The following is a 13,590-nucleotide window of genomic DNA, read 5'->3' as shown; positions in this document are numbered from 1 at the left end:
GTCATAAAAAAGTGTTTCTGTATCGCTACAGGGTGCGAACCCAGGTCTGACCGTTGTAATCCAAGGTCAGGGCCAGACCCAGGGCCAGCTGCAAATCATTCCGCAGGGTGTAACAGTCCTCCCTGGCCCTGGTCAGCAGCTGATGCAGGCAGCCATGCCCAATGGCCAGGTCCAACGCTTCCTCTTCACACCGATGCCTCCATCCTCATCAGCTTCAACTTCAGCACCTGCTACTGCAAGCCCTCCAAATCCTGCTATAGCACAGACCCCTCCAGCCCAAATGCCAACTTTAGCTCCAACCAGAACCCCTGCACAAGTCCAGACAACCCCCTCAGCCCTAGCCCAAACACAGATGACAGCCCCTGTACCTGCCCCAACACATGTTGCAGCTCCAGCCTCAGCACAAATGCCAAGTTTGGCTCCCACCCCAGCTTCAGTCCCTGTGCAAGTTGCAGCCACTGTGCCTGCTCCAACACAAGCTGTAGCCCAGGCCTCAATGCAAACAGAGGTTTCAGGTGTTACTCCGACATCCGTCCCTGTGCAATCACAAATACCCACTCCTGTGCCTGCGCTGCAACAAGTTGTAGCACAGGCCTCTACACTATCCTCTCTTACTGCACAACCACAATTGGGAAGATCTGAAGCTCCTACAGCACAAAATGCAGCCCTGACTCAGAAAGTCTTCATCTCAGCCTCAGCCCCTGCTCAAAATGAAGCTGAACTCCCAGCCATGGTCCAAACTCAAGTCTCCACCATTCCCTCTGCCTCTTTTCCCATGCCAACCCAAACTGCTGTGTCACTACCTGTCATAGGACAAGCTGCCTCCCAACCCCAGGGCCAGACACATGCCTTGAGTTCTACCCCAGGTTTAACCTCAGCTACTGCTTCTGCTTTAACCCCTGTCTTGGTCAGATCTCCTGCTCAAGTCGCTGCTACTCCAACTTTGGCTGCTGCTCCCAACTCAGCCCAAGTGCAGGCTGCTGCTTCTCTTCCCTCTGCTGTCCCCATTCCAACCCCTGCTATTGCTCCAGTGTCTGCTCCTGTTGTAGCCATTGTATCCACCCAAATTCCTGTCCTGTCCCCTGCCAAAGCTCTGACCCAAATTCAAGCCACAGCTGCTGCTCCTCTTCCCACTGCTGTGGCCAATGCTGTTGTCACACCAGTCACAGCCACCTCTACAACACCTTCAGTGCCAGGTAAAAGACCACGACCATCATGTTTTAGTAGTTAGTCTGTATATTGTGTATTATAAACTATTTAATGTGAATCATCTGCTTCCATTTCCCTCCGTTTGTGTCTCTGACAGAGCTGAGGACAGCTCAGCCCCAGGTTTGGGCTCCGGCTGCATCTCAAGTACAGACTCCAGTTCATCCGGCTCAGCAAGCTGCAGCTCCCATTCAGGCACCCGCCCAGGTCACCGTGCCCACATCTGCCCCTTCATCAATATCCACAAATTCACCCATTACCCACCTGCCTCACTTATCTCTTAATCCACTTGCCCCTCAGTCCCAAGGCCAGGTCCAGCACCCTACTGTTGTATCCATGCAGCAGGTTTCTCAAATTCCAGTCTCGACAGTGCAGGTTCATATGAAAGGGTTACCAGTCTCTTCTGTTGTCACTGCTGTGAGACCCCCTCAGCCTCATCTGCAGCCCCAGACGACTCCTCAACTCCAACCCCAGCCTCAAGCCCAGATCCATGCACAGATTCAGGTCCAGCCCTTTGGCCAAGTCCAACAAATTCAGGCCCAAGCACATGTCCATTCCCAAACACAAGCCCAAATCAACCCACAGGTTCGTGTTCAGTTTCAGCCACGGGCACAGTCTCAGCAAACACCCCAACCCCAAGTACAACCTCTTGCTCAAATTCAACCTCAGGTGCAGTTTCAGTCCCAAAGTCAAACCCTACCCCAGCCCCAAGTCCAGGCCCCAGCTCCGGGCCAGCTCCAATCAAGGGTCCAACCTCAGTATCACCCCCAGGTACAAGCTTCGTTTCAAACACAGTTGCAAACCCAACCGCAGGCTCAGCAACAGCCTCAGGTCCAGCCTCAAGCCAAGGTTCATTCTCAGGCCACCACCCAGATCCAAACCCAAATCCATCCCCAGGTTCAGGTGCAGTTCCAGCAACAGAGCCAGATTCAAGCTCAGCAACACCAGGTCCCAACTCAAGTCCAAACCTGCCCCCAGTTTCAAGTCCAGTCACCACAACAGACCCAGGTCCAAACTCAAGTTCAAGCCCACACCCAGTTCCAAGTCCAGTCACCACAGCAAACCCAGCCGCAAGTTCAAGCTAAGATCCAAGTCCAGTTCCAGCCTCAGAACCAAACTCAAGTTCAACCACAGCCTCAGCTTCAGGTCCAGTCTCCAATCAGGCATCAGCTCATCACTGTTCCAGGCCTCCAACAACCAGTACAGCTCCTCTCAGCCCTGCCTGCCCATGTTGCAGCCCAAATCCAAGCCCAGATACAGGCACAGGCACAACAGCAGGGTGGCACCGTTCCCCAACAGATTAAACTGCAGCTTCCTATCCAGATCCAGCAGACTGGGGGACAAATTCAGGCCCACCAGATCCAGAACATGGTGACCATACAAGCACCGGTCAATGTTCAGGAGCAGCTTCAGAGGATGCAGCAGCAACACCAGCAACATCCACCGCAACCACCAAAGAAGAAGAAACACCATGAGAGTAAAAAGGAACAGAAGGAGCAGAACGTGCATGCTGTTAGTCCTGGGGATGGCATCCAAAAACAGGTGGGATTTCAAAAGAACAATTCACAAGGTATTTTTCTTCTAGATTCTGTAACTTTTAACACAGACATGTCTTGCTGTCAGGTGGTGGTGAAGCAGAATGTCACAGCGGAGCAGTTGAAACAAAGGAAGACCCTGGCCGCAGCTGAGCGAGAGGAGAACCAGAGGTTTGGATTTTGTTTTGTTATATTAATATCCTTTTTTTTTTTTTTTTTTTTTTTACACATTCTCTTTTCCTCCCGGGATTGAGTTCACAAGCCATAGTTGGGGAACCATGTCGGGCCTATTTGTGGTTTCAATTTCAGGCAGAACTAAAGTGAGAAAATACTTCTAAATATGATATTCATTTAAAAAGATAAGTTAATTCACCAGCTAAACCCAGAATTACTCTTTGGTCCATCTAAAGCCCTCTCTTGTCTCCTGCCTTCAGAATGATTGTGTGCAATCAGGTGATGAAGTATATTCTTGACAAGATTGAGAAAGACGAGAAGCAGGCAGCCAAGAAGAGAAAGAAAGAGGAAGTGGTCGAGCAGAAACGCTCTAAGCAGAACGCCACCAAGCTGACTGCGCTGCTGTACAAACACAAAGAACAGCTGAAGGCTGAGATCCTGAAAAAGAGGGCCCTGCTGGACAAGGAGCTGCAGCTGCAAGTACAGGTCAGTACACACGTAGAGTATAGGTCAGAAAATCAACTAACTATTCTGTACCAGTTGTAACATTACTACATTTAGATGATTACGTTGCACCTCTCCTGTCCCTGTCAGGAGGAGCTGAGGCGGGACATAGCCCGGCTACAGAAAGAAAAGGATAAAGCCCGAGCTGCGATCGCCCAGGCTGCTGCTGCAACAGTCAAAGCCGCCTCTTCCAACTCCTCTCATCCCTCTCACTCCCCACATTCCTCTCACAGCGCCCACACTTTGACCATGCCGTCCTCTTCCCATAAACGCAAGAGGGAAGAGGAGAGAGACAAAGACCGCAACAGAGACAGGGACCGGCATCACGATAAGGAAAAGAAACGTGACAGGGACAAGGACAGAGAGCGACACCGAGACAAAGAAAGAGACCGGGAACAAGAGAGGGACAGGGACAGAGAGAGGGACAGACATCGGGACAGAGATAGAGACAGGGACAAGGATAGAGACTCCAGCTCTTCAAAACACAAGAAGAAGAAGAAGCACTCTTCTACCTCAAAGGATCACAAGAAGGACACCAAACTGTACTGTATCTGCAAAACCCCCTATGACGAGTCAAAGTAAGGTCCCCTACTGTTCACGTCACATTCCAACCCTGGTCTTAACGTGATGTGCACTGATTGATCTGTTCCTCTTAGGTTTTACATCGGTTGTGATCTGTGCTCCAACTGGTTTCACGGCACATGTGTCGGCATCACAGAGAAGGAGGCCAAGAAGTTAGAAGACTTTGTGTGTAATGACTGTAAACGCGGGCAGGAGGGAGGAAGCAGCGAGGAGCTGTACTGCATCTGTCGGACGCCGTACGACGAATCACAGTACGGCTCCTTATACAGTAGATGATTACAATGATTAATTATTAATAAACATGTAAAGTGTGTTGAAAACGTGATATTTATTGGACACGTGGATCCTGGTACTAACCAGACTATGTTGACTTTTCACTTGAAGGTTTTACATAGGTTGTGACCGTTGCCAGAACTGGTACCACGGACGCTGTGTGGGCATCCTGCAGAGCGAGGCCAATCACATCGACGTGTACGTGTGCCCACAGTGTCAGTCGACAGAAGACGCCATGACAGTCCTCACGCCGCTCACTGACAAAGACTATGAGGGGTTGAAAAGAATTTTACGCTCGTTACAGGTAGGGACCCAGTGTGTCTAAAATATGAAGAACATTAGTCCTTTTTTCTTTCTTTCCGATATTTTATCTCATCGTGCAGACGTTTAGCACTAGAGGACTAGAAGAGAAAGGTTTCCATTTCCCATATGTGCTCATACGAGCAGGATTGTTGGACGTCAAAGAGTGTGGACACCAGTCATGTTCAGACTGTTAAATGTAAAGTTAAAGTTTTGAAGAGCTGAAGCTTTTCACAAATAGTCCAAGATATTAGTTTTGATTAGAGCTAAACAAGAACCAATTGAAAATAAATCAAAACATAGTCGAAGTCATTTGCTTTTTAGGAAAAGTCACAAATTTCCAGCTGAAAGACTGAAACTATTAAAAAAAGCAAACCTTTAATACACTGACCTTATTTCATTTTTAATTGATTTCCTCTGGTAAATTCCATTTTTAAAGATATTTAAAGCTTTTTTAAAATTGATTTACAACAGTCTCACAAGATGGCGTGGCCTTTCCTTGAACCAGTGGATTCGCACGACGCTCCTGATTATTATCGAGTGATTAAGGAGCCGATGGGTAAGAACAGCTGTTGGAACCAAATGAAAAGTTGCAAGTTGTAAATGATCCAGATATATTCATCATTAATAAAAATCACTAAGTTTTCTGATATTTTGTGAATATTTGTCTTACACGTCACAAATTTGTCCGTCCCTTGTAGACTTTTCCACAATGGAAACACGTTTGCAAAAGCGACATTACCACAAGCTCACGGAGTTCGTGGCCGATGTGACCAAAATCTTCGACAACTGCCGCTATTACAACCCCAACGACACGCCGTTCTTTCAGTGTGCCGAGGTGCTAGAAGCATTTTTTGTACAGAAGCTGAAAGGTTTCAAAGCGAGCAGGTGAGGCTGAGTGCTCCCACGTCTGCACACTGTTCATTTCTCTCTCCTTTTCCCATGCTTGTGTTTGTGTGCCGTTTTGAATGATCGCGCTGATTATCACGTCATTTGCTGCTCTTCTTCATTTTGCATTAATGCTTGCTATTCCCAGTTTTTTGTGTGTTTGTAGCACTGGGATTTTCTCTAAAACCAACAACAAATTTCGCCTTCACTGCATAGTTTGTGAAGCAGAGCTTGATTTATCATATTCCACAGAGCTCCACTGTTGTTCAGAAACTGCTTATCCAAGCAGCTTCTTCAGTCTGAATAAAAGGGGTTAGGGAGCCCAGTTATACCCTCCCGAGTAGCCTTTGTTCCACCCTGACCTGAAGAGGCGTATGATGGGAGGTGGGAACAGGGTGAGGTCATCAAGATATATCGATCAGAAACTTACCTATCTAATAAAGCATTAGATGCATAGATAGTACAGGTGTACCTAATAAAGTGGCCAGTGAATCCCTTTTAATCAGAATCACTTATCATTTAAATTAAATTAAATTCTATTGCTCCACATCACCACAAACGCATGTCAAGGCACTTTCCACAGTAAGGTCAGGACTTCACAGGATTAGTGAAAACCCAGCATCTCCCCACTGACCAGCACTAGGCGACAGTGGAGAGAAACAAAATTTCCGTTTTTGTTTCTGGACAACAGTGGATCAGCTCCTGGAATCACACAGTGATAGAAATGTAGAAAATGACTGCCCATGTCCATCAAACCATCAAGTTTTAAAGGTCTCTCAGCTGGACAAAAACCAGCAGCTGACGATTGTTGGGACAATGTGTACGATGTCATAACAGACCTCGGTTCTAAACCACATCCATATCATCTGTATCACCGTGCATTTGTGTGTTCATCTTTGCTGCATGCCTTTTTATTTACGCCATCCCATTTTCTTCTTTCTTACAGATTGTCAGATTCTTAAGTGGGCCAGACTAGCTGGAGTCTGGACTTGGATGCTGGGGTCTCTAGAAATAATGACCTGGAAACTTATCTGTTTCCAGACCCCCTCCCCTCTCTACAAAAAAAAAAAATATAAAGACAAAAAGTTCAAACAAGAACACACAAACACCAAATGTGCTTTCATACAAATGCCTCCAATTAAAAGTTTTCAATCGGTGTATTTGGTGAAAAATCAGCCAATGGCAGCCATGTTGTGTTATTGTGATAATCATGTAATTTGTAATTGAGGGACATGCTTTCATCAGGCCTTTCAGACCAGTTCACCACTGTGGTTTTTAACCCATTTTAGTTAACCTGTATTTATTTTCTGTTACACACCCGACTTGAATTGGATATGTCGACCTCACCAGCTGCACAAATACATCTATAAATAAAGCTTGATATTTTATAAGAAATATTTATAAGAGTTTTGTATGGAGTTTGACTTAGCTGGTGTCTTCAGGTGGTTGTCTTGAATGTAAATACGTTTTTTGACCAACAGCGGTTGTAAGAAATGTCTGACTCTATATTTGAATGTTTTAAATGATCACGAAACAAATCCTTTTTAGATACTGTTGCTTTATAAGACTAAAGACCTCATCATGTTCTTTGCTTCACACATTGACCTCAGTTTGTGGAAGATGTCCTCAGTTACGAAAAGGCATTCCCAGTAAATTACACCAACATGGCTGCAAGAACCTCAGTCGACCCCTTTGCATCGTCTGTCTGTTTCTTGACGCTAAACAAAATGTGAAGAGCTCTCAACTTTCCCCTCTCTCCACGTCCTTTAGGTCTCATAACAACAAGCTACAGTCTTCTTCGGCCTCTTAGAAAGAAAGAAAAAGCGTTGCACATTGCTTAAACAAAAATGCACTTGCCGAGAATATGGCTTTTCTGAACTGTTACTCTGACGGACTCTGCCTCGGATCCACTCCGACTGTCTGTGCAGCCTGCTCACAGTTTCAGCTCTAAGGGACCTTTTTATGGACCTGTCTTCATCGTCAGTGGGACTGCACTGAGGAACCTGAGGCATTTCAGAAGAAAGTTTACCTCGGAGAAAAGACTCTTAAACGAGCTCTCATATTCCCAATATTATTATAATTTTTTTTTTTTAAATCTCAGTCTTTTTAATTTTCTCCTTCAAACTCTCTCAGGCCATCATGTAGGAAGTTGACATAACAATGGCCGAGTTTCTCTGAGCATCCTGTATCAAGAGTTTTGTGTTTCAGATATCACGGAACAACTCTCATCGTTTAAGTGGCATGAAAGACAGTTAAATATCCGGACAGTAGTCTGCTTGGTTCAACTTGTATAACCTGCTGGAAGTATGGTGATAAGCTATTGTAAATGAATTGCTCTGCAGTAGTGACTGAGAAAGATGAAACCATATTTGAAGGTTCCTACCCTGTTTGTAAAAATTTGTCACATTTTGACTTGATTTCTTTTTTCTTTTTTTTTTTCTTTTTTTTCTTTTTTTTTTTGTATTACAGCTGAATAAATATTGATGTATATGGAGCTTAATAAAACGGAAACAATTGATTATTTTCTTCCAGTGTTTGTGGCAACAACTCAGATGTGTCGACAGAAAAAATGTTTTAGCATTTAGAGAATTCCATGTAATGTCACGTGCTGTACTTGCAGCATAGTGGCATTTGTTAAAATATAAAAATCTATCAAAAGAATTTTTCAAAGCTGCTAATTATCGAATCAACAGATGATTTGGCTATTTTCATTTATGTAACGGCTACTTGGTGGTTTTCATGTTAAAGTAACTCAAGTAATGTACCAAAGGACAACATGAAGGTATTTGGGTATTTCCGTTATGTCACTATTACTCCGCAAATTAAAGTCAAACGTTGTACTTTTACCTTCTAATAGTATTTCTACACCGTGTTAGTAATTCATTAGAAGATCTGAGTACTTTGTCCCCCTCTGCTATTTTCATATTTACTTCATTAATCACTACAAAAAACTTGAACTCTCGAACCTAAATAACAACACTGCTCTTAGTCTTTATTTTATTCATTACTAGAAATGTTTTCCAGTTTTCCCTCAACATTAACTTTTTTCATTTATTTTTTTGCTGCTAATTAAAGCGTAAACAGGCACGTGGAACAAATCTGCACTGAAACTGTACATTTATGATATCAACAGCGTCAAGCATTTTAGTGTAAGAACCTAAAATGTTTTGGATTTTTTTTTTTTTTTTTTTGCATAAATCTACTATTTCAACTTAGTAACGTAGTAGGATAGACGTACTTGTAGTGGAGTACTTTTGACTACTGAATTTGTGTGTCTCCGCCATTTCTGGGTGTACGTAGGATAAAGTTCCCCATTTGTTTTTTTAAAAAGCCATAACGCGACCGAAAAACCTCACTTGTATTAGTTGTCTCACTCGGAACTCGCGATGTTTCCGCACCGTGACGGCATTGAGTTTTTTGAACGGGCCAATGAGCGGCGGCGGCTGAATGCTGCGGTACAAACAGCCCAATCAGGTGGCGCTTTTGCCGGAATTTAAAGGTCTGTGCGGTATTTTCTGTGCACCATAACTTCTGCTGGAGGATCTGGTAAGTGGCTGGTCCACAACGCGATTAGCTTTATTTTAATAAATACCGTTTTGTATTTCAGAAATCACTATTCTGTGTTTGTTCGGGCCGGTGTTTACTGCCGGAGCTAACGCTAGCTACCAGCAGGTGGTTTTGTGTTTTGCGGACATGTTGGTCTTGACAATCACGAGGCAACACGGAGTTCACCGTCTAACTTCTTTTTAAATTTTGTGCAGGAAAAAGCTCCCAAACCTCAATCTTTTCGCCGCTGCCAAGCTTCTCTTGTCAAGTGCAAAAATGTCTGAGAACGTCGCCCGTCTCAACAAGTTCAAGAACAAAGGCAAAGATGCAAATGTAGGTATCATCAGAGTTCAGGCTGCATCCTGCGCTAATGATTAACCAAAGACTTGCAGGTACAAACGTGACTTTTTTGTTTTACCAAAAAATGACACACAGGAGCTGCGACGCAGGAGGGTGGAGGTGAACGTCGAGCTCCGCAAGGCCAAGAAGGATGACCAGATGTTCAAAAGGAGAAACGTGTCTGCGTTTCCTGATGAGGCAACGTCTCCTCTTCAGGAACGAGCCCAGAACTGTCAGGTCCGTCTCTATCTTCTACTTGTAGACAGACTGTAGATGCTTTTTCTCTACTGGGATCAGTATGTGGCACAAGTACGTTCCTATAAAACACGCCATCATTTTAAATTCATCCCCACGTCGAAGTGACTTGTTCAACGGACTTTTAATCCTGGATACATGTTTAGGAAGAAACTGTACTTTAGCAGAATAGGGACCAGGATCCGTTTTGTGTAGGTCAAAGCAGCAGCAGGTAAAGGTGAACCTGCAAAACGTGCATAACTCTGTCACATGAAGGAAATGTAGCAAAGGTAACAACAAATGGTTATGCTACAGTAAAATAAAGGTTTGTCTAAAATAAAAGGACTGTACTTGAGTAAATGTACTTTGCTAGTTACTACTTATTTTAAAATGGAGAAATTGTGCTAATATAACAGTTTCTGCAGGTGTTGCAAACTGTTCAGACACTTTCAGAAGGCATGTCCTTCTGTGTACTGCTGGGCAGTATTAAAGTATGGTAAAATAATTGTAGTCCATATGATCCCTACTGGTTTTGCATCACGTTTTGTGTGTAATAAATGCACGTGTGGTTTCTCATGCTTTACATTTATTTCTGGTGCAGGCTTTAAGACAGTGGACAGTAGAGGAGATTGTCGCAGGAGTGAACAGTGGCAGTACAGAAACCCAGCTCCAGGCGACACAGGCTGCACGGTAAAGAGCTCTGTAGATTGACTTTTCCTGCAGAAATCAAAGCACTGCTGCCGTACTGACTTTTTTTTTTTGTTTTTCCCCTCCCCTCTTGTGCTGGATCCAGGAAGCTGCTGTCTCGCGACAAACATCCTCCCATTGATCACATGATCAGCGCTGGTCTCATTCCCAAGTTTGTGGCATTCCTGGGGAAGGCTGACTGTGCTCCTATCCAGTTTGAAGCGTCCTGGGCTCTGACAAACATCGCTTCTGGGACATGTGAGCAGACAGCTGCTGTTGTGGAGGGTGGGGCCGTTCCTGCCTTCGTTAGCCTGATCACATCCCCCCACCAGCACATCAGCGAGCAAGCTGTCTGGGCCCTCGGAAACATTGCTGGTAAACAGAATTGCTTTTCTCAAAGTGTGGCCATGATTGTTTAGTCAGAGCCATCACGTACCAATGACGATACGTTTCTGTTTAGGTGATGGATCTGGCCTCCGAGACTTGGTCATCAAGCACGGAGCTGTGGCCCCTCTGCTCAGTCTGCTGGCAGTGCCTGACCTTTCTGTGCTTAATGTGAGTGTTGTCCTGAAATGGTCAAGTTCCACCCCTTCTGAATGTTTAAACAATTATCTGCATTGGTCACTAGATGGGGCTCTAACTCAGCTAAATGTTTCTGCGTCAGCCTGACAAGCCCTTCTGTTTGCCTTCTTTGCAGACTGGCTATGTGAGAAATGTGACCTGGACACTGTCAAACCTCTGCCGCAACAAGAACCCGTCCCCTCCTATGAGTGCAATCCAACAGATCTTACCCACGCTCATTCGTCTCCTGCACCACGATGACCTGGAGGTGTTGGCCGACGCATGCTGGGCTGTTTCGTACCTGACAGACGGCTCCAATGACCGTATCGAGGTGGTGGTCCAAGCAGGCCTTATTCCTCGTCTGGTGAAGCTGCTTGGTTTTGAAGAGCTGTCTGTCATTGTACGTACAAATTCTCACCACATGTTCTCTGTAATGCTTCTGGCATGTACACCAGAGGTGTCATTCGTTACGCTGAGGCAGCTTCCTGGGTTCTCCCAGGTCAATAAATTACCCATTTTCCTTTTCTTTCAGACCCCTTCCCTGCGTGCCATCGGCAATATTGTGACTGGGACAGATGAGCAGACTCAGGTTGTACTGGATGCCGGAGCCCTGGTCATGTTCCCGAGACTGCTGCGCCACAAGAAGGCGAACATTCAGAAGGAGGCAGCGTGGACTCTGTCTAACATCACTGCGGGGAAAGACGCACAAATCCAGGAGGTCATCGACGCGGGCCTCGTTCCATACCTTATCGAAACCCTTGTGCGGGTGTGTTGTCTGGATTTGCTTCACCTGTAGCTAAAATGTCCATGTTGCATTGCACTTTCATAAGACAGAGACTACATTAGGCATTTTTTTTCCTCTTTGACTTATGTCTATGTGGCTCATCCACTTCTGCTTCTCTGCAGGGTGACTACAAAACTCAGAAAGAGGCCGTGTGGGCTGTAACCAACTTCACCAGTGGGGGCACTGTTCAACAGGTGGTTTACCTCGTCCAAGCCAATGTGCTTGAGCCTCTTCTGAATCTTCTCTCAACTAAGGACAGCAAAACTATCCTTGTCATTTTGGATGCAATTACTAACATCTTCATGGTGAGTGCATTGTCATGGAAAAGTATTAGTGTGTGTTTGCTTCCAGTATTTGTATTTGTGTTACTGGAGCTGGCAGGATTGCTGTGAAGTGCTAACTGTGATGTGTCTTCAGGCTGGGGATAAAATTGGGGAGTCGGACAAGCTGAGTCTGATGATTGAAGAATGTGGTGGATTGGACAAGATCGAGGCTCTGCAGTCCCATGAGAATGAGATGGTCTACAAAGCAGCCCTCAACCTGATTGAGAAATACTTCTCTGAAGAGGTTTGTCTCTTTTTTTTTTTTAAGAACTCTTTTTTTATTTCTCCTACGTGAATCTTGTGCCTGTGAGTGATCTTACTTTGTTCTTGGTATCTAAAGGAGGAGGTGGTTCAGTCTGTGGCTCCTGAAGCAACTACTGATGGATATGCGTTCCAAATCAATGAGAACCAGAGCACTTTCAACTTCTAAATGACTTCACTTCTAATACCTCTATTCTCACCTGTACTGTACAAACCATTTCTACTGTTTGTCCGTTCATGTAAATGTTTTTGTATGTGTTGTACATACTATTTTAACATGACTGTAAATAAAGTTATCAGATCATGTGTAGATTCAGGTTTTGTTTTTTGTTTAAGAAAATGTAAAAGCAATGCTGCACTGTAGAAATAATGCTTATTTCTCTATACTAAATAGTGGAAAAGTGCCAATGGCATAATGTGCGTTTTCTGCAGAAAACTTATCGGACTGTTTCAAGAAACTTTATAGGCATTTTCAGCTTTTACTAAAATTTAAAGTGTGTAAACATAATAGTAAAATATATTCCATTGAAATTTTGTGACTTGAAAGTATAAAGTTGCATTTAGGTCAAATAATTAAGCACAAAACCTCCATATTTGTGTCTAAATATGAATTCAAAGTTACTTCTCAAACAAGAACCCTGGTTGTGTACCTCTGCCAACCTTCTCATTTCATCAGTTTTCATTCCTGTTAGTCCAGACGTATTCTCAGAGTCAGATGTGACGTAATTCCCTCTAGATGTTGTGTTAATTTTGGTATTTCTGACTTAATACTTTTAAGCAGAATTTGGAGTGTACAAATATCTAGAGTTGCATGAGCTCAAGATGTCACACATCATACAAAAATGCATTTTATTAACTCTGACCTATTTTTGCAGTCTGATTGCCAGGTTCTCCAGGTCTTCAAGTAGACCCTGTGCCAGTCATGTAAGAATATTTACATGAAAAGAGGATTATTTTTCACAGAAGTCATCTGGCATAGAACAGAGTAAACATTAGTACAAATAATGTCTCGGCTTCACGATCATGTTTTTAATTTTTGAAACCCTTTTGAACCCATTTTGAAACCCAGGGCCATTTGACACACATAAAACGCTGAATTCTTAAATTATCCTTTTTTTACTACCACAGTGAATGAGTTTCTTTATTTTTCATCAATATTGTCCAATAAGGTCCATCCACAAAACATAAACAGCGTCCAGTTATAAACATAATCATATGCCAACAAAATGATTTAATAATAATGATCAAATCTTTGTTTTAAGATAATTGGGGTAATAAAGATTAGATATTATTCAGATAGAAAAAAACAAGTGTCATAAACCATTTTTTTAAATATATCTTCAATTAAATTTTAGGAGTAGGAGTCTGTGATCATGACTTTAAGATTACTACA

At 43.8% G+C, this 13,590-nt stretch overlaps 2 protein-coding genes across 5 annotated transcripts in view; both read left to right on the top strand.

Moving 5' to 3' along the window:
* LOC137100360 (nucleosome-remodeling factor subunit BPTF-like) overlaps nt 1-7,980 on the top strand; it is a 28,011-nt gene extending 20,031 nt beyond the window's left edge. For 3 of the 4 annotated variants that reach the window (XM_067478166.1, XM_067478165.1, XM_067478163.1), the window contains 10 exons: nt 32-1,196; nt 1,307-2,748; nt 2,830-2,912; nt 3,176-3,401; nt 3,510-3,997; nt 4,076-4,252; nt 4,386-4,578; nt 5,049-5,133; nt 5,276-5,462; nt 7,233-7,980. In XM_067478166.1, the coding sequence (XP_067334267.1) occupies nt 32-1,196; nt 1,307-2,748; nt 2,830-2,912; nt 3,176-3,401; nt 3,510-3,997; nt 4,076-4,252; nt 4,386-4,578; nt 5,049-5,133; nt 5,276-5,462; nt 7,233-7,272 (4,086 nt within the window). In that variant the 3' untranslated portion in view covers nt 7,273-7,980. Of the gene's footprint in view, nt 1-31; nt 1,197-1,306; nt 2,749-2,829; nt 2,913-3,175; nt 3,402-3,509; nt 3,998-4,075; nt 4,253-4,385; nt 4,579-5,048; nt 5,134-5,275; nt 5,463-6,408 lie in introns of all 4 variants that reach the window. The other variant, XM_067478164.1, reaches the window with a different exon arrangement.
* Nucleotides 7,981-8,879: 899 nt separating this feature from the next.
* kpna2 (karyopherin alpha 2 (RAG cohort 1, importin alpha 1)) lies at nt 8,880-12,503 on the top strand. Its single transcript, XM_067478169.1, has 11 exons — nt 8,880-9,008; nt 9,224-9,341; nt 9,444-9,584; nt 10,183-10,271; nt 10,375-10,643; nt 10,729-10,823; nt 10,966-11,229; nt 11,362-11,595; nt 11,736-11,918; nt 12,031-12,180; nt 12,277-12,503. The coding sequence occupies exons 2-11, from the start codon at nt 9,285-9,287 to the stop codon at nt 12,364-12,366; spliced, it is 1,572 nt and encodes a 523-aa protein (XP_067334270.1). The 5' UTR covers nt 8,880-9,008; nt 9,224-9,284; the 3' UTR covers nt 12,367-12,503.
* Nucleotides 12,504-13,590: the final 1,087 nt, after the last annotated feature.

The sequence above is a fragment of the Channa argus genome, chromosome 15 (genome assembly GCF_033026475.1).
Source record: "Channa argus isolate prfri chromosome 15, Channa argus male v1.0, whole genome shotgun sequence".
Lineage (NCBI taxonomy): Eukaryota > Metazoa > Chordata > Actinopteri > Anabantiformes > Channidae > Channa > Channa argus.
This window is presented reverse-complemented; position numbering and strand designations above follow the sequence as displayed.

Coding starts and splice junctions, on each gene's coding strand:
- kpna2 (XM_067478169.1), top strand. CDS start 9,285: ATGTCTGAGAACGTCGCCCGTCTCAACAAGTTCAAGAACAAAGGCAAA. Junction 10,272..10,374: donor CAGGCGACACAGGCTGCACG/GTAAAGAGCTCT, acceptor TGCTGGATCCAG/GAAGCTGCTGTCTCGCGACA. Junction 12,181..12,276: donor AGAAATACTTCTCTGAAGAG/GTTTGTCTCTTT, acceptor TGGTATCTAAAG/GAGGAGGTGGTTCAGTCTGT.